The 25308-nt window shown below is 37.0% G+C and overlaps 3 protein-coding genes across 3 annotated transcripts; 1 reads left to right on the plus strand and 2 right to left on the minus strand.

The window, feature by feature from the left end:
• The first annotated feature begins 2667 nt into the window (after window positions 1-2667).
• Window positions 2668-4571, plus strand: acp5a (acid phosphatase 5a, tartrate resistant). Its single transcript, XM_077199584.1, has 6 exons — window positions 2668-2715; window positions 2811-2901; window positions 3011-3210; window positions 3424-3548; window positions 3720-4065; window positions 4146-4571. The coding sequence occupies exons 2-6, from the start codon at window positions 2811-2813 to the stop codon at window positions 4398-4400; spliced, it is 1017 nt and encodes a 338-aa protein (XP_077055699.1). The 5' UTR covers window positions 2668-2715; the 3' UTR covers window positions 4401-4571.
• A 3618-nt stretch (window positions 4572-8189) lies between these two features.
• On the minus strand, window positions 8190-10048 carry LOC143707289 (uncharacterized). Its single transcript, XM_077199996.1, has 2 exons — window positions 9544-10048; window positions 8190-8679 (listed from the first exon to the last, which is right to left on the minus strand). The coding sequence occupies exons 1-2, from the start codon at window positions 9770-9772 to the stop codon at window positions 8363-8365; spliced, it is 546 nt and encodes a 181-aa protein (XP_077056111.1). The 5' UTR covers window positions 9773-10048; the 3' UTR covers window positions 8190-8362.
• Window positions 10049-15625: 5577 nt separating this feature from the next.
• On the minus strand, window positions 15626-24679 carry gcdha (glutaryl-CoA dehydrogenase a). Its single transcript, XM_077199593.1, has 12 exons — window positions 24547-24679; window positions 23960-24075; window positions 23605-23640; window positions 23369-23509; window positions 22402-22464; window positions 22081-22251; window positions 21620-21749; window positions 18621-18837; window positions 18334-18437; window positions 17333-17458; window positions 17017-17177; window positions 15626-16227 (listed from the first exon to the last, which is right to left on the minus strand). Exons 2-12 carry the CDS (start codon window positions 24060-24062, stop codon window positions 16154-16156), a joined length of 1326 nt encoding a protein of 441 aa, XP_077055708.1. The 5' UTR covers window positions 24063-24075; window positions 24547-24679; the 3' UTR covers window positions 15626-16153.
• Between the last annotated feature and the right edge of the window lie 629 nt (window positions 24680-25308).

Below are 25308 nucleotides of genomic sequence, written 5' to 3' on the forward strand. Positions count from 1 at the left end.
TTTCTTGATTCATTTGACAAAAGTTTTGAAACACGTTCATACCTACTCATGTATACTTTTATTTTATTTTATTTTTTTACCAAATATAAACACCACCCTTTGGGTCGTGGTATACCCGTGCTGTGAAATCTTTTGTGATTAAGCATAAGAACAACTTTTATATTGTTAGTAACAATTCAAGACAAACACTTACTGGACTGAGGCAATTTGATTATCCATACATCATTTTGGTTTAAAATTGTGTTAAAATGTGTCAAACGTGATGCATCGAGCTTTTGCTAAATTATTTACATCTCAATCATCATTGTATTGCATTGTTTCTATCCCCATCATTTTACTTTTTGGCTACATATCAAAAACTTCACCAAATAGCATATTTTTGCTCAGTTTGGGCCTAAAGTATGAGCTATATATTTTCCTGTATCATACTATAGCACTTAGCAGCCTTAAAAGCCCGAGTTATACTCAATCAAAAACATGTGATTTTTTTTTTTCCTAAATAAAAGGTCAATGAACACTTAATAAAAAATTTGTAAAAATCATGGAAGTGTGCCTCTGATGAAAATTTATAATTTTATTAATTTTAAATGAATTTTACTCTGTAGCCTACTGACTGAATAGTATGTGGACACCTCTATCCCTCAACAGTTATAAGATATTAACATATATGCTCTTCCAGTCATTTTTATTAGGACAGTTATTAATCCAATGCCATTCAATAACATTCTAGAGAATTCTGTGCTTTCAACTTTGTGACAACACTTTAGGGAGGGCCCTTTTTCTATTCCAGCATAACAATGACCCTGTGCACAAAACAAAATCCATATGTGAAGTAACTTGACTGGCCTGCACAAAACCTGAACATCTCTGGGATGAATTGGAACGCTGACTGCGTCACCAAACGTTTGTGCCTGATGCTCTACATTTTGTCAACTAACATTCAGTCTCAAAGCTGATGGGAACTAAAAGTCACAAAACATTCATGGGTTTTATTGTGTAAATAACTTGATATAATTTAAAAAGCATTTATGGTCTATGGTTGTATCAGACATCTGAATGGGGACGGAACAGAAAAACAGAACAGAAGTAATGCCAAAGTGGAAACCTTAATCTTGGAGTGTTTGAAACAAATTTGTCACATGAGTCTGTGGTCATTGAATCAGTAGGAACATGCTTTTCCTGCATGGTTAAGTCACATGCATACACACACCCATCCCTATATGGGAGCTGATATATAATGGATGAGAGTTAACAGAGCATCCAGTGGAGGGATCACTCACACAAGGATACTTCAAGGACTAAGCCACACATTGTGAGTCTAATTTATCTACTCTGGGTAATCATAATGTCAAAGTTTATATAGCCATAGTGTTTTAATAAACACAAGCCTATTGACTATTTCTCAGTTACAGTTTAGTCAGGCGACTTTTAGGATACAGTTCCCCTTTTTCTGTTTGAATTATACAATTTAAATGATAATTAAAATAAAACGGTATTTCGTATTTCACATCATTGGGAAATTGTATATATGTACATGTTTGCATGTCTAGGTATTCAGAATACCAGCATAGTCTACTACAGATATGGTAAAACAATATTAAGAGTATGTGCTGCTCTTTAAAAAAAAAAATGAAGGTATTATATTGCCGTCTCTGTAGTTCGGTAAAGAACTTTCCATTGCACAAGGTTCTTTATAGTGGAAAAGGGTTCTTAAGATTAGATTTCAAATTTCTTCACACTAAGAAAAAAAAAAGGTTCTTTTAAGAACTGTTGTCTTAACTAAAGGTTCTTTGTGGAACTCAAAATGGTTGTTCCATGGCATTGCTGTGAAATCCCCATTTTGGTATGTTTCTCAATTCTCAATACGAATACAACCTACTAAATCTGACTTCTTCACCACTGACAATTCAAACAAACTTCCATTTGTAAATATAATTAAATAATATACTACAGTATCTCGAGGTAGTTTCTTGAAATACAATACAATCCAATACTTCTCAGAAGTATAAGTCCTGTCAAGAAGCTACTATCACTACCTCAATCACGCCATGTTTTTTTGTTCTCTTTTGAGCTTAGAAACTTTAGTACTTCTATTCCTCAGCAGTGCAGAATATATCTGACACGACTCCCAAGTTGCTCTTTGCAGAAATTAAGTTTTATTCACAGCCGGGAGAGCACTGGTCACAACAACCAAGTGAGTCTCCTGGGTAGAAAGATGTAAATTTAACCTCTTTTATTTTTTATCATACAGTTGAGTAAAAAATCAATGTCACTCAAGTCTTCTTCACTGTGATTCATTCTGGTGATTGGTTTGTAATGATCTAAGCTTATCAAATGACTGTTAGTTCTGCTGTGTTAAGCATTTTTTGGATAAGTTTACCTGATGAACTTTACCTTTGACCTGATCATCAGTATTCTGCATTTTTCTGAACATTTCATGTTGAAAATACACTTTTGACCACTTCTGAGACCATTAAATAAAATATTTCTATCACAGGTACCTTTATTTTAAGAGTGTTGTATGCTATTTAAAATTCAGCTTCAGGGTTTCCACGATCACATTGGTCAAGTTGATCATCAGGGTAAAAGAAAACAGCTGTAATTGAAATCGGGGCGTGGCTTTTTGATGATCAGAATGATATAAATATAGAGGTAATGCTGTAGAAGGATAATGAGGTGTAGAGAGAGGACTCTCAAAGAGCAAAAGCTGCTGGTGTAAGTGGTTTCTTTCAACATGAGATTGCTTGAGTTTTGTGTTTCAGAATTGGGTAGTGAACTTTATATGCTGTTGTTTCTGTCTTTCCGTACAGATGGCGTTACCACTAATGTTGGTGTTTTTAACTGCTCTCCCTGGGGCCCTCTGCTACGATTCCTCATTCATTGACCTGGAAGCTAAAGGAAGTGAGTATTTGTGTTAAAGTGTGTTTTGTCCCTAACCTTGGTATTAAGGGTTATGGATCGTTGTAACCTCAAACTGTTTACATCCCTGCCCTTTTATTGCTTCATTCAGGTAACAAGTCATCCATCAGATTCCTAGTTTTGGGGGACTGGGGTGGACTGCCATATCCTCCCTATGTTACCCCCATAGAGAAGGCCACTGCCCGCATGATGGCCAAAACTGCTTCCCAGATGGGCGCAGACTTCATTTTAGCACTCGGTGACAACTTCTACTATAAGGGCGTCAGAGATGTCAATGACCCTAGATTCCAGGTTTGGCTTCGGGAGTTTAGATCCTGTGTTTTGTAAATGCAGGTCTTTTGTGCATCTTTGTGAATTGAAGCAGGTCTGCTGTTGAATTGTTAAATATTAACTTCTCACAAGTGGTTGAGTATTGGTGTGACCATTTTTAGTTGTGTGCTGGGATTAGAAAGTGCAAATGAATGTAGTCTAATGTAGGCCACGGTCCCATTATGGTCTTTGTAGGTCACGTTTGAAGACGTCTACACTCAGGATTCTCTTAATATTCCATGGTACGTCATTGCTGGCAATCACGACCATGCAGGAAACGTCCTTGCTCAGATTGAGTACAGCCAAAAGTCAAAGAGATGGTATGTGAGCCAACATATCTAGGCCTCCATGTCTAATTGAGTTTGGTTTCCTGGCTCATAAGCCAATTTGCTATGCTATTCTACTGTTAATGCAGCTGTGCTTAGTGTTGACTTGGCAAACACCCTGTTCTTGTCCAAATAGCCTGTTTTAACAATCATTCTGTCTCACAGGAACTTTCCATACTACTATTATGAGATGAACTTCCGCATTCCTCAAACACACCGCACTTTGACCATCATCATGTTGGACACTGTGTTGTTGTGTGGCAACTCTGACGACTTCCTTGACCAGCAGCCCCGAGCTCCCCGAAGTGGTGTTCAAGCCAATAGACAACTGCTGTGGCTTCAGGAACGCTTGGCAAAGTCAAAGGCTGACTATCTCCTGGTGGCTGGCCACTATCCGGTGTGGTCCATATCAGAGCATGGGCCAACTGACTGTCTGCTAAAAAGATTGAGACCACTGCTTAAGAAGTACAAGGCCACTGCTTACCTGTGTGGCCATGATCACAATCTACAAGTAGGTATACAAGAACCATTTAGATCAAGTTTAGTTTGTTTCAAGATAATTGACTTTTTGCGTCCACTTTGCCTTTTCAGTACATCAAAGAGTCTGGTATCGGTTATGTGGTTAGTGGAGCTGGTAACTTCATGGATCCCGACGTGCGGCACCGCAACCAGGTTCCTCAAGGCTACCTCAAGTTCTTCAATGGTGACGCTGGCACCTTGGGGGGCTTTGCCCACGTAGAGGTTAACAAGAAACAGCTGACTGTTACTTTTATCCAGGCTAGAGGAACCTCTCTTTACAGGGCTGTTCTTAAAAGGCGTGATGAGATTTCCGGAGAGGATGTTTAAGGTTGAAATTTCTTATATAGTTTTAATGTGACTTTGGGATATTGACCCAGGTCTTTTAGCATAATGCTACAATTTCAAGACACGCTTAAGATTCAAAGTGCACTATTGAATCAAGTATTTATAAGTTTTAAATGTTTGTTTTAAAGTGATTATTAAAACTCTTTAAACTACTTTTTCGGTCCCTTAAGTCTGCTTTTTTTTTTTTGTTCCTCCATGGATCATGTCAACTCTAATCAGTGTTCATGCTTCGTTTTACTCTGTGGCTTTAAGCATGCCTCCCATGGTGTATTTTTAAGTGGTGTTTATAACTTTGCTTTTCTGGTAGTGGTACTTCCTAATCCCAAACACTCAAGATGGTGTTTTAGAAACCTAATTATATAATTTCTAAAACTGGCCAACTAATAATGCAGTGGCCTGTCATGGTCTTTGAGTTGTTTGGGTTTTCAGTTTGCTTGGTATTTTTGTTGGCCCTTTTAAACTGCTTTTATTAAACCTGATCCTGTTCTCCCAAAGTTGGGCACCTGCTAATCGTGTCTGTTTGGAACAGATCAGAATCCAATGCTTGCTGCAGTGTGAACCTGACAATCATAGCTGATTGAAAGTTGACTACAGTATAATCTGGGCAAAATCCCTTTTCCTTCATCTAAACTAGCACATGCTTTTACCTTAAGCCAAACTAATCTAAAATAACCATCAGATGTTGCTTCTAATATAATAAAAATTGGCCATATCTTGATGGGAAAGGGTGCTGATCTTCATAACATATTATTGGAAATGTCTGTAAATATGGGACTTTTTGCAAAGTAACTTACGGTTTGGCTCTAACCAATGCTGTATTTGTTTAGGGGAATTGTGTGATTTTAAGCTTCATAATTTAATCCGATGAATCCCTGCCTTCACATAATATCCTTGGCAGTCAGGACGCCAGCCCTAAGCCTTTCTGCACATGCTGTGACTGTCCTCAATTCAATCTGGTCAAATCTTTATTCCCAAAACCCTGATTTAACAGTTAGCAAAGTCCTTTACAATGTGCAGCCCCTTTTAATTTCGCTTTTAGCATTATGTATAGCCTTGCGAAGGAAGCCATTTTCTATGTGTAAGATTCTTTAGCTCTTACAACCTATATCCAGGCCAAAAAAATACATTTGTGAAACTAAACATTCATGATGCCTTATTGGCCTATTTTCCATAAATTACTTCCTGAGCAGTTCTTTAAAATTATAGCTTTTTGTTGCACTGAACTGCCATTTGGCTAATAAGGTATTAGTCTTTAGTATTAGTGTAATGCTAAGCCTTCTCTACCCACTTGCAGGGTGATTTCCTGCCTGTGACATAAAAGCATGAACTACTACCGGTAACTAATAGGTTTAATTGTCCTTAACCATCATATTGCTTTATAATTATCCCAAATTCCCACTTATGTTACATTTGGTCCTTATATTATTTCACTACAAAGAAAAGCTTTTGCAGAGATCATTTGTTTGAATCCTTGATCAATTTAAAATTGATTAACAACAGGAAAATAAAATAGAATTATATTTTGAATGAGATCAAGCTTATGAGCATATTCAACATCACAGCAAGTTTGATATGATCAAACTGCATTTAACAGTCAGCAACAGTTAACTGAACAGGTGAGGTCACCAGCACTCAAATGTCATTTAAGTCCAAAGATTAACAAGTACAGAGTGTTTATACAGAAAACATTTGTAAATATGTATAAAATAACTTGAATTCTACAAGAAAGGAAACCATGACATAGACAACATTTTTAAAAAATTCCAACACTATATATATATGTATAAAATGTGAGAGGGTGTGATTTGCTAAATCTGTCACTGTTTCCCGCTCAGGTTTAACTCACAGGGCAAAAAAAAAAAGGGGGGGGGGAGTGTAATCTGATAACATCCTTACCTAACACTTTAACTCTAGTTCTTGACCAGCTAGTCAGTTAAGCTGATCCTCGAATGGTGCCAAAGCTTAGCATTACATTCAGAACATTAAACATGACTGAAATAGGAGCGACACACATGCATGGAAAAGAGTGTGTTATGTAACACACACCAGAGTTCAAAAGTAATGTTTTGCAACACTTGTCAATGGCCAGGTGTATATATATATATAAAAGTTTAATATATAAATGTAATAAATACTTTTACCACACACAAAACTCTATATTTTCATTATTTTTGTTAAAATCCACTTCTTTACTTGCATTAGGTGCTCTGCAAGTGTTCATTTTAATTTTGGGGCCTAAACACACTCCGACAATATATAGGCTACATTGGAGAAAAAATACCAAAACCGTTAGAAAAGAGCTTTTGGCCCTGTTTACACCTGGTATTAAGATGCGGTTAGGTTGATCGGATCACAAGTAGACAAGGATGAATACAGGTGTAAACTAGGTCTAAAATGTTTTGAACTTGTTCACTTTCGACCACTTCCAGAGGTGGTTGAAAACACATTAGACCGGACTGATTTCGTAGTGTAACGGCTCATGTGGTCGAATGTGTTCAAACAGTCACAAAAGACCGTCTACTCTCAGCCTATTGACCTAATGTGTAAAAATGGGAAGCGCTCTAGCCAGACGGGATTTAAACTTAGTCCCAAGTTTGGTTTGAAGAAGAAAAACGTACCCAAGCTCAATGTTCTCTCACAATTACTGAGCAGAAACAAAAGCTGAAGCTCTCTGTACATTTTTCTGTCATCTCCGGTCGCATTCATGTGTAAATTGCGTGAGCTTATTTTGTCCATTGCATCAAATGATTTGAAACATTTACCCGCCCATAGACCCTCCCATCGAAGATATCAGGACAGAAGTAGTTGAAAGTGGACAAAAGAGACGGATTAACACCAGGTGTAAAAGGGAATGTGTCTTCCTCGTCTGATTGTGATCAAATAGACCAAAACGCATCTTAATACCAGGTGTAAACCGAGTTTTTACTTAGTGCACCTTGAAAATACGATTTTGGATTCCAAATACAATCCGGTTTCACTGGCCACAGTTTTAGTATTACTTGTTTCCAAATAGGCCTTCTGTGCAAATCCATAAACTGCAGAATGCTGGTTATCCTGAGTTGAACTGAATGATCCAACAGTTCAAACATGTTCTGAGGATATATTTTGGCTTCAGGATGAAGGCTGCTCCTGAATTGGCACAATCCTACAGACGTGATCGTGCAGCGTCTTCACCCTGTCCTTATTTTACCGGGCAGGTAATGCGGCTTGGACTGGCATGCCTCTCCGCTTATTGAGGTCGTTTAGGGTCAACAGCACTTATTTTAAGAACAGGCTACTCATCCTCACATGCTCCACAGGGCAAGGCCCAGCTTTTGCAGTCAAATTGAAAAGCATGGGGTACTGTGGTAAATACCAACTACATCCTCACTGGGCGTTGAACAGAAAAACGAAACTTTTCATTTCATTTAATTAAAGAGAGGGATTTAAGCTTATTTCAATGGTCCACTTTAGACATTCTATAAGTAACTCGTCATATACTATAAGTAACTCTCATTAAATTGCAACTACATGTCAACCAATTGTCTTTAGAGTATTAGTAGATGTTATGTTAGGGTTAGAAGATTAAGTTGACATGTATTTGAAAAGTTACTTTTAGTCTGCAGAGTATCTGTTGGGGAGCATCAAAATAAAGTGTTAGCAGATATTAAGCAGACAGTGTACTAATACTCTAATGAGAGTTAGTTGACATGTAGTTGCAAAGTTACTTATAGTTAGTAGAATGTCTAAAGTGGACCATCAAAGTAACGTGTTACTTCATCCAAAAATGAGTTTTTTTTGTTTTATGGAAATTCTTATTATTTGGTGAATTATTTTAAGACTGAATTGGTCAGACTGCAATCTAGAGTGAGCTATTGTTCTGTAGTTCAAACTTTATCAGTCCCATCTCTTCTCTCGTGGAATGATACGTTTGAGAGAGTGGTGCTATGTCCTCTAATTTTGGGTCAAGGAAAGACGTAGGCCTCACGTGGGGTCTTGGTGGGGCTCTTGTTTTCCCTTGAATGAGTTTGGGGCAGTGCAGGGCTGTTGAGCACACTGTGAGGAGAGGGAAAGAAGTGAGGAATAAATGGGATAGCAGCCAGAAGAGGGCTGGCCTGGGGGCTGTGATCCAGAGAGAGGGGGATGACCACATCATCCTGATCCCAAACGTGGAAGGCATTGGGGTGGGAGTGTGTGAGGACTGGTGGCATGGGCGTTGAACCATCATCACCTGCCTCACTGCTGGCCTTCAAGATCTCCTCGTCTGGGCCCAAAGCCCACTCTGAAAACACACGGAAAATACACAGCAAGTATATGTGTGAATCTCAAGAAAAATGTCAATAGAAAAAATAAATAAGAAAGTGAAGCCTATTTTAGAGCACATTTTTCTCAAATTCTCATAACTGTAGTGTGTCAAGATGTTTTGTTTTCTCATTACTGTAATACAGATTTTTTTTTAATTACAATGAAAACATTTTTGTAGAAATGTTATAAATACATTACATCTATTTTTTTCTTCATATTTTCTTTTTACATGATGACAATGAGAACTGTGGGGAAGGTGCCCAAGTGTCGTGAAAATAAAATCACAATGCAAAGATGTTCTAAGTGAAGACGTTATTTCATCTGAGGTCTGTGTTTCTCTCATGATTCATTTTGATAAATTATACTATACACATGAACACCAACTTAACAGTCATGTTTTAGACAGTATGCTTAAATGAAAGTAGGAAAATCACACATTTATCACATTTTAAAAAATCACCCTTTTCAGCATATGCTTATTGGATGAGATGGAGATAAGCAGGTCTGGGCTAGATACTATAATAGTGCACTTAAAATAATAACTACATCAAAATCTAATAACTAAAATCAAATGGTATCTGCAAACAAATGATGCAAAGTTTTTTTCTAAGAACTAACTTCAATCATTTGCCATAATGGTGGTCTGAATATAGTTTAGCTGAATTTGTAACTATATTTAATGTATTAATCTTTTGAAATAAATCATAACAATTATAATAATTAAATATTTATAATTTTTATACTTTATCATCATGACTACTGGACAACCACATTACTTGACAAGCACAATCTGCTTACTTGTCACCACTTTTAACAGCAAGCTAACCAAAGCAAGATTTACCTAAGATGTCATAAGCGAGGTCTTTAATTAAATGTCCCACAATGGCATAAGCGACAGCGACCACCACCACCGCGGCCATCATCAGGTAGAGCAAGGTTTTGGGGAGCTGGATGAGATCTCGGGCTGGAGGTTTGTAATCCTTATACAGCGGGGACTCATATCCCGCATACTGAGATGCGTGATCCCCGTAGATGGAGGCGTTCAATCTGCTCATATTCACAGGGTTCATTATCGAACACGGCTTGTAATTTCACCAAAAGAAGAAAAAAATATATAGTCCACTTCAGAAACGTGTCTTGCTTGTCCTCCAGGCAGTTTCAGTTACGGGAAATTGTCTGTCGGTGAGTAGACGGGGCGCATAATGTCATTTGAGAATATTCAATGAATTTGTAGGATACTTCCAAAGTTTAATGCCGTAAAACAAAGCGGGGCACTCATTCAAGAACGCGATTTCAACCCAGCTATTCTCTTAAGTATTTTTCCTGATTAGATGTGCAGATGGACTGTGATGTAAGTGTTGGAGGTTTGAAGATCTCACACCATCGACCGGTCATGATCTTTTCTCGGACAGCGAGACGATTGGTGGATTTGACGCGTCATCCCTTAAATCTCATCAAGGCGCGCGCACGGGTCAGTCAGGGTCAACCAGAAATCGTGCTGTGCTGTCTGGATAGATGTAATAGCTACTGTCATTGCCTTCATGTGCTATCGGAAATGTCATACTTCCCATTTCTGAAGTCGTAATTACGAGCTCATTGCATTCAAATTTTGACTTGAGAGGGCGTTCGTCCAATTTTTTACTAGGAAACTAGTATTTAGCCTACGATAATTCCTATAGCACATGAAGGGAGCATTAGACACAGATACATAGAAGATTAGAAACATTCTCACGCATTTCTAATTATTAACACATCTTTACTTTTCTAATGATCTGGTAAATATAAATTTTCTTTTTTAGTTTAGTTTAGTTTAGTTCCTTTATTGAAATTTGTCTTTGGCTTCACTATACACCACACACAAGGACACCAACACAACATAAAAAATATACATTAAAAAAATAAAACAATAACATTCCCATACTTATGCATAGTCTCCACCCCTACTCATATTCATATCTTCTCTACATTTAAAATTCAAATGGCAGTTGGCAGACTTATGGCAAAATGACACCTGGTACACATTTTTATTTGCCCTAGGTTGTCTAAACCGTCTCATTGGTGGTAACAACTGAAATTTAGAATGTAAGAGATGAGAGAAATCCTCTATAATAACCCATGATTTTTGTTTAACTTTTAATAAATATATCTCATTCAGTTGTCTTTGTGTCTTCTTACCTACAATTGCGCTAGCTACATTAATTACCCTAGACAATTTCTGCTTTGATTTAACAGTCAGAACTCCATACCACATAGTCATATTAAAAGACATAATAGGCCTACTCTATACAAGATTCTTATATCATTATCATTTTTGTAATGATCTGGTAAATATAACCTTATGTATAATAATTCATTATTTAAAAGTGTTATTGAGGAAATTTAGCTTTTTGTCTGGGTAGTAGATATACTTTTATGTTTTCTAATGAACCTGATTTAGAATTATTAGTTATTAAAGTGTTATTGAGCAAAATTTTTTTTGTCTGAATAATAAATATAGTTTTCAAAAATTTTCAAGTGATCTGGTAAATACTACAGTAGGCCTATATATCCGTCATTATACGGATTTGTATACGGATAATACGTCATTATAGTCATTAAAATGGTGTTATTGAGGAAATCTAGCTTTTTTGGCTGAGAGTATGGGTAATAAATATAGTTTTCTAGTAAATATACTTTTATTTTTCCGAATCTTCAGTTAAATACTATATAGCCTAATGTAAAATTATTAGCTATTTAATAGTTAAGTATATCTAGCTGTATAATTGAGGAAATCTAGCTTTTTTGGCTGATAATATGGGTGGAAACTTATAATAATATAACATATTATTAAAATGGACATAAATACAAAAACTATGATGTTTAACTGTAAATTAAGTCAAGTCAAGTCAAGTCATCCTCATTTATATAGCGCTTTAAACAATGTAGATTGTTTCAAAGCAGCTTTACAGAGATAAACATATAATTTAAGGTAACAGAGATTTTAGTTTTTAGATTAGTTTTATAGTGGTTCTTGAAAAATGTTTTTTCCAGCTAAAGTTAGTTTTGATTGATTCACCTCCGTCTAAATGATCATTTGTTATTAAATTAGGGGCCGCTAAGACGACACCGTTCTCTGTAAACAGACTTTAAACGCGAACCTGTGATAGACGCTGATGGTGTTCACATGCGCATTAAGAATTGATTCTATAGTTATGTGCGTTTGAATATGTGCGCAGGTTTGTAATTCCTTACAAACCATGCCTAAACAAACTACTTGTCTTTTCTATAAATTTTGATGCAGAATTTTATCTTATCACTTTGGGTAGGTACGCAAACCGAAAAATTCCACAACGCTTTATCTGTAGAGTGGTATAGGGATCCTCCATAGGGAGAGGCTAGTTGGCACTTCAGCACTGCATTGTCATCAGGTCCAGGCGAAAGTCCTTCGTCAGATCTGGATACGGCCTGGATCCGGCAGGCTGCGGGAAAATCAAAGACAGTAAAATTAGCGTAGATGCCATTGTTCTTATGATGTAACGAGTACATCAGGATTTAAGGGAAGTGTTCCCAGTTCCGGCTGACCTAATCTAAGCAGCCTAATATTGAATTATAGAAGTCTATAGAGTGTAATGTGAATGCTAGGTCAAGTGACAGACTGTGTCTGCTTCCCGGACAATGTAAGGAAGATTGTTCCAAAGTTTTGGTGCTAACTAGGAAAAGGATCTACCGCCAGCAGTCGATTTAAATATTCTAGGTATTATCAACTGGCCGGAGTTTTGAGATCGGAATAGATGTGAAGGACTATAATGCGGTAAGAGCTCGCTCAAGTACTGGGGAGCTAAACCATTTAGTGCTTTGTAAGTAATCAGCAATATTTTAAGATTTATACGATGTTTAATAGGGAGCCAATGCAGTGTTGACAGAACCGGGCTAATATGGTCATACTTCCTGGTTCTGGTTAGCACTCTAGCGGCTAAGTTTTTAACTAGCTGTAGTTTTTTTATTAAGCGTGCAGGGCAACCACCCAGTAGAGCATTACAAATAATCTAGCCTTGATGTCATGAACGCATTAACTAGTTGTTCCGCATTTGTCAATGAGAGCATATGACGTAATTTAGATATATTTTTAAGATGGAAAAATGCGGTTTTACAGACACTAGACACGTGACTTTCAAATGAAAGATTGGTATCAAAGAGCACACCCAGGTTCCATAACTGACGACGAAGACTTAATAGAGCAGCCTTCAAGTGTTAGACGGTATTCTAGGTTATTACGTGTGGAAGTTTTTTGTCCAATAATTAGAATCTCTGTTTTTTCAGAATTTAGTAGTAGGAAATTACTAGTCATCCAATTTTTGATATCAACTATGCATTCCGATAATTTTGTGAATTGGTGAGTCCGTTAGGTTTGGAAGAAATATAGAGCTGAGTATCATCAGCATAACAGTGAAAGCTAATTCCATGTTTCCTAATGATATCTCCTAAAGGTAGCATGTACAGAGTGAACAGCAGCGGTCCTAGTACTGAGCCTTGTGGTACGCCATACTGAACTTGTGATCGATAAGACATCTCTTCATTTACTGCTACAAACTGATAGCGGTCAGATAAATATGATTTAAACCATGCTAATGCAATTCCACTAATGCCTACATAGTTTTCTAGTCTATTTAAGAGAATGTTGTGGTCAATGGTGTCAAATGCAGCACTAAGATCAAGTAACACTAATAGAGAGATACAACCGCGATCGGACGATAAGAGCAAATCATTTGTGACTCTAATGAGAGCTGTCTCAGTGCTATGGTGCGGTCTAAATCCTGACTGGAAATCCTCGCAGATACCATTTCTTTCAAGAAAGGAACACAGTTGTGAGGATACTGCATTTTCTAATATCTTTGACAGAAAAGGTAGATTTGAGATCGGCCTGTAATTGACTAATTCTGTAGGATCAAGTTGCATTTTTTTAACAAGCGGTTTAATCTTAGCCAGCTTAAAGGTTTTTGGTACGTATCCTAGAGACAAAGACGAATTAATGATGTTAAGAAGAGGATCTATGACCTCTGGAAGCATCTCTTTCAGTAGTTTAGTCGGTATATGGTCTAACATACATGTTGTCTATTTAGATGAATTAACAAGTTCGCAAAATTCTTCCTCTCCTATGGCAACAAATGAATCAAATTTTACCTCAGGGAGACTATAATGCACTCCCTGATGTGATGCTGTAGTAGACGGTTGCATAGTTATAATTTTGTCCCTAATATTATCAATCTTATAAGTGAAGAAGTTCATAAAGTCATTACTGCTGTGTTTCTTTGAAACTTCTGGGCTTGAAGCTTTCTTTTTCGTTAGTGTAGCCACTTTTTCAAATAAATACCTTGGATTATGTTTATTTCCTTTTAATAGGGTTGAAAAATAAGCAGATCTAGCAGCTTTTAAAGCCTCTCTGTAAGTAATCGAGCTCTCCTTCCATGAAATCCGAAATACCTCTAGTTGTGTTTTCTTCCAGTTGCGCTCCATTTTTCTGGCTGCTCTCTTAAGGGCCCGGGTGTGCTCGTTGTACCACGGTGTTGGACTATTTTCTTTCATCTTCTTTCAGCGGAACGGAGCAACTGTATCTTAAGTGCTGGAAAGGAGAGAGTTAAAAGTTTCTGTAGCAATATCAAGTTATTCTAAGCTATCTGGGATGCTGAAACTGATTAGGAAGATTATTGATAAAGCAATCTTTAGTGGCAGAAGTGATAGGTCTAACTACTTGTAACACGGAGTTGGCTTTGCAGCCTTGGCTAAATGTAATTTACATGAGACTAGATAATGATCTGAGATGTCGTCGCTCTGCTGCAGAATTTCAACAGCATCAACATTGATTCCATGTGATACTATTAGATCTAGAGTATGATTACGACAATGAGTAGGTCCTGACACGTGTTGTCTAACTCCAATAGAGTTAAGAATGTCTTTAAATGACAATTCCATTGCATCTTTTCCATTATCTACATGTATATTAAAATCACCAACAATTAGGACTTTATCTGAAGTCAATACTAATTCTGATAGTAAGTCAGCAAATTCTTTGATAAAATCTTTATGGTGCCCTGGTGGCCTGTATACAATTGCCAGCAGAATTCTCAAACTTGATTTATCGTTTACATTATATATTTTTACATTAAGCACCAACACTTCAAAAGAAGTATATTTAAAACTATATTTTTTAGTGGTTTTGAAAATATTACTATAAATTACAGCAACACCTCTCCCTTTGCCTTTCAGGCGAGGATCATGTTTATAACAGTAATCATGGGGGGTGGACTCATTTAAAGTAATGTAATCATCTGGTTTTAGCCAGGTTTCTGTCATACACAGCACATCTAGGTTATAATCTGAAATCATATCATTAACTATGAGCGCTTTTGAAGTAAGGGATCGAATATTCAGCAACCCAAGCTTTATCGATTGCTCATCTGTATTATATCTATTTTTTTTTTTTGTTGAATATCAATTACATTTTTAACCTTGGATCGGTTTGGACGTTTTTTGGATTTCCAAAATCGGGGAACAGACACAGTCTCTATATGATGATATCTAGGTGAAAGAGGCTCTATGTGATGGGATTTATCTGACCTTGGTGACGCGAGGCCGCTAGCAGACGGTCGGTTTAGCCAGTTTGTCTGCTTCCTGACCTGAGCCCCAGATTGTCATGTTTTGTCTCTAAGACTATGATCCAAATTAATAGAGAGTAGAGCAGAACCATCCCAGGAGGGATGAATACCATCTCTTTTCAACAGGTCAGGTTTGCCCCAAAAACTTTTCCAATTGTCTATGAATTCTATATTATTTTGCAGACACCACTTAGACAGTCAGCCATTGAGTGATGACAATCTGCTAACTATCTCATCACTCCTTCGAACATAATTAACATTATGTACCCACAGATACATATAATACACTCATAAAACAAATGATATTTTATTCAGAATGAATGCATAGAATCCTTGTGATGTTCACTTTATTTAATAAATACAACAAAATTAACAAGAGTCATTGACCATGATCAGTGGGTCACACTGGATCTCAAAAGTGCAAGCACTTAAAAGTAGTTTAACTAAAAAGCAGTCTTTTGAAACTGCTATTAATGATCTCTTATTGTTTAGTTCTCATTTAGTTCAAATGAATAATGTGGAAAAATGCCTCTCAATAATTACTTTTATGACAAGATCATGAACCGTTTCATAATGCAACAGTCTTTGTAACATGACATATTAATGCATGTCAAACCAGTACCCTAGAGAAGATCCATTTAACTTTGCAGACATGCATGTGACCACAGAGAGAGCAGATGTGAGTTTGGACCCCTTTACTAAGCAAAAGATTTAAGCGCATATAGAAGCACTTATGGATGGATGTTGATAAAGAGTTTCCCTTATTGCAGAGACAGACGCAAAAGTCCATGATACCCATTTTAAGAGAGAAATATGGGTTTATTTCCCAACTGTAAAAGACTGGAGTCCAGTGATGGCTCTGCCCAAGATCAAAGCATGGATGTCATGAGTGCCTGTGAAAAACAAAATATTGTGTTATTAATACGCCCTCTCACAGTCATTTATTATCTTTGCTTTAATCCTATTCTGACCTCTGCTGGCCAAATATGTAGCTTTCGTTTAAAGTGCCCCTATTATGCTTTCTCAGATATTACCTTATAATATAGCTGTTTGTGAATGTAAAAAGTCTGCAAAATTTCAAAGTGCACGCTAAATGGAGCGACTGTTCCCCAAAAGAAAGAACGGATTCTGAACTGCCTAAAATGAGCCATCTGTACTTGCAGTTTTATTCCTGTTCGTAACTATGTAGGTTTGTAATAAATGTGCATAATTCCAGCATATGGTCTTCATTGGCTGCCCGCTAAAAACGTCTACTTTGACCCTCAAACACTGTAGTTGTAGCTGAGGAAGGGTTGTGTTGCACTTCCAAAGGATGGCTCGAATTGATACGAAAAAACAGACGTTTCTGTTCTCATTGTTTCTGTTTGTATACAAGTGCCGAGAAAGCCTCCAGAGCTGTAATTCAGATGATAATGGACATTTCTTTCTGACACACGCTGTAGCAGTAGACTAATTAAAATAGACAGGGCCATCTGACCAATCAGAGCAGAGTAAGCTCTCATTTCAGACATTGTGAGAAAATGGGTGATTTTGCAATGTATATTATGATAAAATTAAAGTGTTGTTTGACTTTGGATGCATGTTAACCTATTGAAGGAGACCTCCCAAAATGAGGAATCTTTAAAATCGCATTATAGGGGCACTTTAAAATGAAACCAAAACAATTTTCCTTCTCCTTGCACCTTCATATGTGTTGACGGCCTCTAGGTTCATGACGTGGCGTATGACATGGTATTCGTCTGCTATGCCGTTTCCTCCCAACATGTCTCTGGCCTGCCTGGCGATGTCCAGAGCTTTACCGCAGGAGTTACGTTTCAGCATGGAGATCATCTCTGGCGACTGCCTTTTGGAGAAATGTGCGAGAAGATTCGGTGAGCTACAGGATTCTTTTAGAATGAGACAGCCGAGGTGTATTCTGACAAGCTCTGCACTCCTTGAAATGTTTTACATAACCTGTTACACATTAAACATTTATAAAGACAGAGACGGAAGACTCACTTCTTTTGGTCAATGAGTCTACCCAGCTGTAAACAGGACTGCAGCCCGATCGTAATCTCAGTCAGCATGTCTGCCATCTTCTTCTGCATGAGTTGGTTCCTGGCCAGTGGGACTCCGAACTGGATTCTACAATGGGAAAATCATTCAAATACACTTCGGTTTCAAAAGTTTGTTCTGTTGTCGTTTTAAAGAAATTAATGCTTTTATTCAGAAAGGATTCATTAAATTGATCAAAAGTGTCAGTACAGACATTTATAATGTTACGAAATAGTTCAATTTAAAATAAATTCTGTTCTTTAAACTTCTATATTCATCAGAGAATCCTGGAAAAATGTTTCCACAAAAATATTAAGCAACTGTTTTCAACATTGATAATGATAATTAATGTTTTTTGAGCAGCAAAGCAGCATATTAGAATGATTTCTGAAGGATCGTGTGACACTGGAGATTGGAGTACTGATGCTGAAAATTCAGGTTTGCATCACAGGAATAAATTACATTTTAAATTATATTGAAATAGAAAACATTATTTTAAATTGTAATATTACTGTTTTACTTTTTAATCTAATAAATGCTGCCATTGTGAGCATAAGGGACTTTAAAAAACCATTAATAAATCTTACCGGATTGTAAATTAAATCAAAATTAAAGCAGAGACTGCGTTGTCCTGCTGTCGGACATGCTACTTCAATACGTTAAACAAAATCGATCCTAATATTATGAAAACATTATTACAATTATAATGCATACATTGAATTTCTGTATCACTTTGACACTGTATGACTATTAAAATGAAACTAATGCTAATTGCTAAAAGTTCATCAAAAAACTCCTACTACTATCATACAGTATATGCACAAATCAGTTGGAATTTTGCACAACACATTCATAAACTTCATATGGAAATACAATTTTAAGGCATTTCCTCCATTGCATTGTTAATATTGTGAAGGTTATGACTATAAATGTTAATTTGATAACCTTTATGCTAATCCGCTCACCTGTCCAAGGTGTACTGACGGGCAGCATGGAAACAAAATTCCGCAGCACCCAGAGCGCCCCATGCAATGCCATAACGGGCATTATTCAGGCAGCCAAAGGGACCCTACAGAAATCAACATATATAACTGCAAGCAGTGTATCAGCTGATTAAAATGAACCACTTTGTGTGGTTGCCAGGGAATATGCTGTCTTCATACTTAGGGGTTGAAGGTTTGTTTAGAAGTATGATCAGGACTACTAGTGATGCTTAGTATGCACCATTAATAATAGTAACCAACATACTCACAGCGAGGCCAGACACATGAGGCAGCAGGTTTTCCTCTGGCACTTCAACCTCGTCCATTAGGATCATCCCAGTGGCTGAGGCCCTGAGGGAGAACTTGCCCTCTATCTTAGGGGTGCTCAATCCCTTCATTCCTCTCTCCAGGATAAACCCTCTCACTTTGCCATCTTCACATTTTGCCCAGACCACACAGATATCAGCGTACGGGGAGTTAGTGATCCTGCTCAGAGAGAGAGAAAAAAAGGTTAGTGTGAAGGCTTATTATCATTCACCTGTACAATGTGGAGTTATTATAGTTTTGAATTCTGTTCTCTGGAAGTAAGTGTTTGATGAATGCGCATTACAGTTGCTTTTTTATACTCTACCAGCTGTCAGAGGGCAGCACTGAGTCGTGTCATTTACAGGACATTTGCTCAGATGTATAGAAGAAGAAAAGTAGCGCTTTGAAATAGGGGTGACCCCGAACAGTCGAAGATTCGATGCATCGATAGGAGGAGCCTGATTCGACTACCAATCTCACAGTCGAAACTTTGCAGAGGTTATAAGGGTGCTCAATGTCTGATTTCACATAGAACTACTGGTTTTCTGTCAATACGTTAATATAGGAGCCTATTATGACAATGCTGTAAATACAAATGTGCAAAGGAAGAAGCTTTAAATAAATATTTTTAACGTGCATGAATAAATCCAAACACCCCGTAACAGATTTAAGTTTCACTTTCGATACCGATAGAGGAGCGTTTTGGCGGCAGGGATTTAAATCTTTAAAAATGTCTGGGATAAGAAAATCTAAAGAGTGGATGCACACCATCAGAAAGGATATTTTCCCAGACTGGATTTAGCATCAGGAAAACCATGATCGCACTTCTGCAGGCCAACGTTAACAAGTTGGTTTTCCTCTGGACATTCTAAAACGCTTAACGTGAAAAAAGCTTTTAAAACGCTAGGGCACTTTTACATGGCTTAATTAATGTATAGTAGGCTACCTCATTAAGAAACCGTACAATGTAGAGATAAGCAGATGAACCCAGAATATGAACGCAACGTGTTCCTCCTATAGAAAGTCACGTAAAGCGTTTTCTTTATAATAACGGTTTTCAATGGGAGGAAAATTAGCGTTTAATTAAACGCGCTGCGTTCATATACTGGGCTCATCTGCTTTTCTGTAGGCTATACAGTATGCTTTATTAATAAGGTGTGCATAGAATTTGATCTTTTAATATAACTGTCTTAGGACATTAAGCCGTTAAACGTTTTTCATGTTAAGCGTTTTAGAATGTATTTTATCCGCGCACACAATTTAAAAAGACTCAAACGGACAGAGACACAGACAGAGTGAAAGACAAGATTTTTCTCTCTCGATCAGGTAGGGTAGGCCTACAAGTGATTTCAAAACATTTCAGCCGGTTCTAATTTGATTTTTGGATGCTGTGAACATGTTTAGATAAACTGTCACTCGAGTTCAGCGTTTATTGTTGTTTCTGCAGTTAAAAAGTTGACCATTCTGGCTATAGGCCTACTTTCGATATTTTAATAATATCTTTTTTTATTTTTTATTTATTGATCACTCAGGGTAATCTAATTTAACTATTTGTGGCTTGTGTTTTGAATATAGGCTATGTTCCCCTGCACTTTAGGCACTTTGCACACATTTGTTCTGCATCTTGTGACTTGATTCAGACTTATTACGTTGTTTTTTTGTTTTTTTTTAGAAAGGTAGGCTATATTCTGTTCTAATTTAATTCTGTAAATTAATTGTTGATTATTTTTCGGCGCTCTGTAGGTAGGCTACTTAGAGCCTGCTCGCACAGGCAATTTAGCCGATTTAATTTGATTTGCATGTGAAATGCAAATCCTGTCTGCAGTGTGGTCTTTCTACAGTTATTCTTATATCTATATCTTTGTGTGATGTTCTGTACATCGCGGCTTTAAAATGTTAAAGCCCCACCCCCTCCCTAACCCCACACACACGATTCGACTATTAGTCGACTATAGGGAAGACTTGACAATTCTGATTCGACTATGAAAATCCTTAGTCGGGGACACCCCTACTTTGAACAAGAACCAAAACAAAAGCAATGGAGGAGGATATTCTGCCTTGGCTGCATCTGAAACGCATACTTCCCTACTATATAGTACACCAAAAACAGTATGTGACAAAAGTAGTACTCACAGTACTCATTCACAGTACTCATAAAAGAGAAGGCAAAAAGTACCCGGATGAACAACAACTTCTGGCGAGATTATGAAGTGTGACACTTTACTGTCCCATGAGGCCACGGGAGAGGATTTGTGAATGTCAGTGAAGTGACAAAACTGACGCTGGTAGGTCACGTGATAATGACATATGATTTTAATTTAGTTTGTTTTGGTTTTTATGCTTATTTTAGAGAGAACACTTTTTTTTTTAAAGTTTCATTTTAATATTTGATAATATAACATAGCCCATTGGACTAGATTGCAAAATGAAGGCATTCAGAGCTCTAGTTTATACTTGAAACTCACATTGCGGTACTACTGTGGCTTTAGATTAAAGCATCTGCTAAATTATTAAATGTAACCTGTAAATGTAATCTGCTCAGACAGAAACATCTCTGACTTCAAGCCAGATTCACGCCATATACAGACTTATTAAGTAAACAGATGGTCAGCAGATTTCAGTGTCCTCCTCAACCAGCAAGGGACAAACACCCTGTAGAGGGTGAAGTTACAAAATCTAAATCTGGACGTTGGTACACAGCCTCATATGAGATCTCTTACATAAGAAACAGTCCGAAGAACTGACCCTTACATAAAATACTGACACGTTGTGCAACTCCACGCTGTTGACGACTCTATCGATCAAGCTCACAAAATGAATCGTTTAGAAATTGGACATTGGAGAACTTTAAAGCATTTTAGCAAGCTACATTTTTGTGATATTAACTCCAGTCCAAATGTCCAAGGCAAGACTCCTGAGTCCTGACTAAACTGAACTATGCAAACTATTCGGTGGCATTTACCATGTTTTTGCCCCGCTGATGGTATAGGTCCTGCTGGAGGGGTTGTATCTGGCTTTGGTCTCCATGCCACTAGGATCACTCCCATGGTTTGGTTCTGTAAGTCCAAAACAGCCCAGCATCTCTCCAAGAGCTGGGAAGAATGAAAAGCACAAAACAATATATTACATAAATGATGTTTTTAATCAAATTAGACACTATCACATGGGGCAACTATTAAATGTGGGGACATTTTGAATGCATTTCTGTAATTTATCCAGTCACTTTTAACCACTGAATAATTAGGATGTAAAAAATTACTTTACACTATTTTACGAGTCAGTGAAATTAATAAATTATTATTTTAAATTCAGTTTTAAAATGACTGATATTACTGGTTATCCATGACCATGGGAACATTGAACTATGTAAATCATTTTATAGCAGATCAATGCATCGACATGCAGTTTAAGCAGTTGACTAACCTAGTTTAGGCAGGTATTTCTGCTTCTGTGCTTCTGTTCCATATGCATTGATAGGGTGCATGACCAGCGAAGACTGGACACTCATAACTGAACGGTACCCACTGTCCACTCTTTCCACCTCTCTGGCGATCAGACCGTAGGCCACGTAACTAGTGCCCGCACAGCCATATCCTTCAACACAAAAACATCAGACACTGTACAGGCATTTTTTATTTTGATTTTTCATGGACAAAAAAATGACGGTCACATGTAAGCTGTACACACAAGCTTTTAAGTTTTAAGTTAAAGACTGTGGTTTGTGGTTTCAACATCTGATTTTACCTTGAATCGTAGGCCCAAGGACACCAAGTTCTCCCATCTCGTTCACAATCTCCCGATGGAAATCTGAAGAAATCACAGCCACAGATCTGAATTTCAGGCATTTTAAATAAATTAAAATAAAATTTTCTGTGGTAAGAATTAAAGGGATAATTAACCAAAAATCGAATTTTTGGGGTGAAAAATGTCATCATTTATTCACTCTCATGCTGTTGCAAACTTTCGTTCATCATCAAAACACTAATAAAGAGCTTTTTAATGAAATCGGAGCGATTTCTATCCTTCCATTGAAAATCTGTTCACTTAAAACTCTGACAGATTGAAAAGTTCATAAAGAGACTGTAAAAGAAATCCATATGAATCAAGCAGTTCAATCCAAGTCTTCTGAATAGACAATCACTTTATATGATGAACAGACTTAATTTAGGCTTTAATTCACATATACACATTGATCAGTGAACACACGTAGAGAACTCAATATGATAAACGCAAGCTCAACCGAACTTGCTTGAGGCATAAGAACAAACCTTGTTAGTTATTGTGCTTTAAGCAAGCATGCTTTTACCAAATTTGAGTGCTTAATGTACATTCACTGATCAATGTTTATATGCGAGTAATAGCCTGAATTAAATCTGTTAATCATATAACAGATCACATCTCTACGGAAAACTTGTATTAAACCGCTCGATTCACATGGATTTATTTTTACGTTCTCTTTATGAACTTTTTGAAGCATCCGAGTTATTGGTGTATAAACTTTTGATGGAAGGACAGAAATCTTTCAGATTTCATTAAAAAGCTCTTCATTTATGTTCCAAAGATGAACTGAAGTCTTATTGGTTTGGAACGAAATGAGGACAAGTCATTGATGACAGAACTTTAATTTTTGGGTGAACTATCCTTTTAATTATGCATGAAGGCAGTCGACTGCTGATCTGATCCATCAGATGTGACTAGGTCTTCCACTTACTCTCATTCCTGTTGGCCATGAGGATGCGGGGCATGAGCTTCTCCTCGCAGTATGTGCGGAAACTGTCTCGGATCATGATCTCCTCTTCTGTGAGCTGCCCCTCCAGATCCAAAGCATCTCGCCAGTTAAAATGCACCTTAGCTATATATCAAAAAGCTTTTTTTTCAGCTCAAATACAGTACATGATGTCAAATTCAAACAATACAAATTAGAAAATATGAAACAAATATATTTACGTCTTTTCGCTGTTATTTTCACTTCCTCCTCTGTCTCTGAAAAATAAAGGATATGGTATTAGCACAATCAAGCAGATGCTAAGCTTTAACATCAGGACACGTATATTCTCCAACTTTGTCATTTGAAAAAAAAATTAGCCTGAGGAATGTAAAATAAGTTTAGTTTACAGAGACATATATTTTTTGAAATGTATGGATGATCCCACAATGCATTTACACATTGTCATGTGAGGCTAGATGATGCCACTGGTTATTAGTTTGCTATAAAAAAGTTTCTGTTTTGTCTACTTTTCTTGTCCTCACAACTGATATGATCATTCCGAGTTATGGTTGAGTTATGGTGAATTAGTGATACCGTATGCAGCAGGTGCTGAAGTGCCCTGGGCCCTTGACACAGAGATCAGAGGACATCGCTGGGAGTTCAACAGCAGGCGTGATAAAGCTGTTCTTAATGCCATGGTGTATTCAGACCTGAAAATGTAACAATACTTGTTAGTGTTACAGTAACATTAGCAGTGTTTACACAAGTTTATTTTGCTGTCATTTTTAAAAGTTCCAGTGGTAATTAACGTTAGCTGTAAGTGTAAGTTGGTTTTACGTTCGATGCATTATTACACAAAGTACTACATACATGTTTTTAGCTTTTGTTTTTATTTCATACTGTAAAATTCAAGCATTCCTAACCATTGCAACTCTTATCTCTAATAATTGTAGGCAAAATCGTGCGAGGTTACTTTATCAGTTATTATTTTTCCTTTAGAAAGTTTTTTTCCATTGCATAAGTGTCTAGTCTACGCATTGTTACACAACGGCAACTCATATTAGACACATGTACAGATTTCAAAATCGTCTATTTTGCTTATATTTCAGATTCACAACACTTAGCTGTTGTTTCCATTCGTCGTGCTGTCAAACTAAAAAATATATATTTAAAAATCCTACCTTCACAGCCTTTGATCAGATGATTTCCCTGTCTACTGTCTGTAACACTATTTATATTCAACTATTGGAGGAACGTGTCACATGCACAAATTGGAAGACCGCAGCCTCCATCTTTTGTGTGGGTGTGTTTCATAATGCCTTTGACTCTGCGTTGTTTCATAATGTCTTTGACTGCGTTCACTCCACAATAACGTCAATAATAATTTTACTCTACATAATTACATGCATCAATGATTATATGATCAAAATATGGAAAATAACTAATAATGAAATTTTAAATTTTAAAGTAAATTTGTTCGATCATGCCACACACAAAATGGCCGATGACAACGTCCGAACTCCTGTGACATATCGAAGGCGTTTGCGGCACCTCGCCCTCTGATAGGATGATTAGAAGAGGCGTCTGCGAGGAGAGGAATTTTTAAAGTGCATTGCTCTGTTACACAACATAAAATGACTGCAAGGCCGAAGTCGTCGGACATATTCTCGTTGTGAATATTTTCATAATTACAGATAGCCCTACAGGCTATAGAGAAGTAAAGCACAGTGCCATAGTAAAAAATAAACAAATAAAGCAATACAAAATGTTGCTCTTTAATGCCTGTTAGAAAAAACACTTTCACAGTTCTAGCTCTTTTTGTGTTCTTTTTTTTACCCTCCTTGGGGGAAACTTTTTTTTATTAGTATAATAATACAAAGTCAGGGTTGTAGAACTGTAGGCCCCTAGCAAATTATTATGATTTTTGGTTGATAAAATGATCG

The sequence above is a fragment of the Siphateles boraxobius genome, unplaced genomic scaffold, assembly GCF_051911475.1.
Source record: "Siphateles boraxobius isolate OS27281-9 unplaced genomic scaffold, OSU_SipBor_1 41, whole genome shotgun sequence".
Taxonomy (NCBI): domain Eukaryota; kingdom Metazoa; phylum Chordata; class Actinopteri; order Cypriniformes; family Leuciscidae; genus Siphateles; species Siphateles boraxobius.

Bases quoted from the DNA above. Each gene is read 5' to 3' on its own strand.
- gcdha (XM_077199593.1), bottom strand. From the start codon at position 24,062: ATGGCATTAAGAACAGCTTTATCACGCCTGCTGTTGAACTCCCAGCGA. The intron at 22,252-22,401 runs GTAAAATCAGAT...TTTGTGTTGAAG, and splicing joins CCTTGGGCCTACGATTCAAG to GATATGGCTGTGCGGGCACT. The intron at 17,178-17,332 runs GTGAGTCTTCCG...TTTCTCCAAAAG, and splicing joins AGACTCATTGACCAAAAGAA to GCAGTCGCCAGAGATGATCT.
- LOC143707289 (XM_077199996.1), bottom strand. From the start codon at position 9,772: ATGAACCCTGTGAATATGAGCAGATTGAACGCCTCCATCTACGGGGAT. The intron at 8,680-9,543 runs GTAAATCTTGCT...GTGTGTTTTCAG, and splicing joins CCTCGCTTATGACATCTTAG to AGTGGGCTTTGGGCCCAGAC.
- acp5a (XM_077199584.1), top strand. From the start codon at position 2,811: ATGGCGTTACCACTAATGTTGGTGTTTTTAACTGCTCTCCCTGGGGCC. The intron at 3,549-3,719 runs GTATGTGAGCCA...TCTGTCTCACAG, and splicing joins AGCCAAAAGTCAAAGAGATG to GAACTTTCCATACTACTATT. The intron at 4,066-4,145 runs GTAGGTATACAA...TTGCCTTTTCAG, and splicing joins GCCATGATCACAATCTACAA to TACATCAAAGAGTCTGGTAT.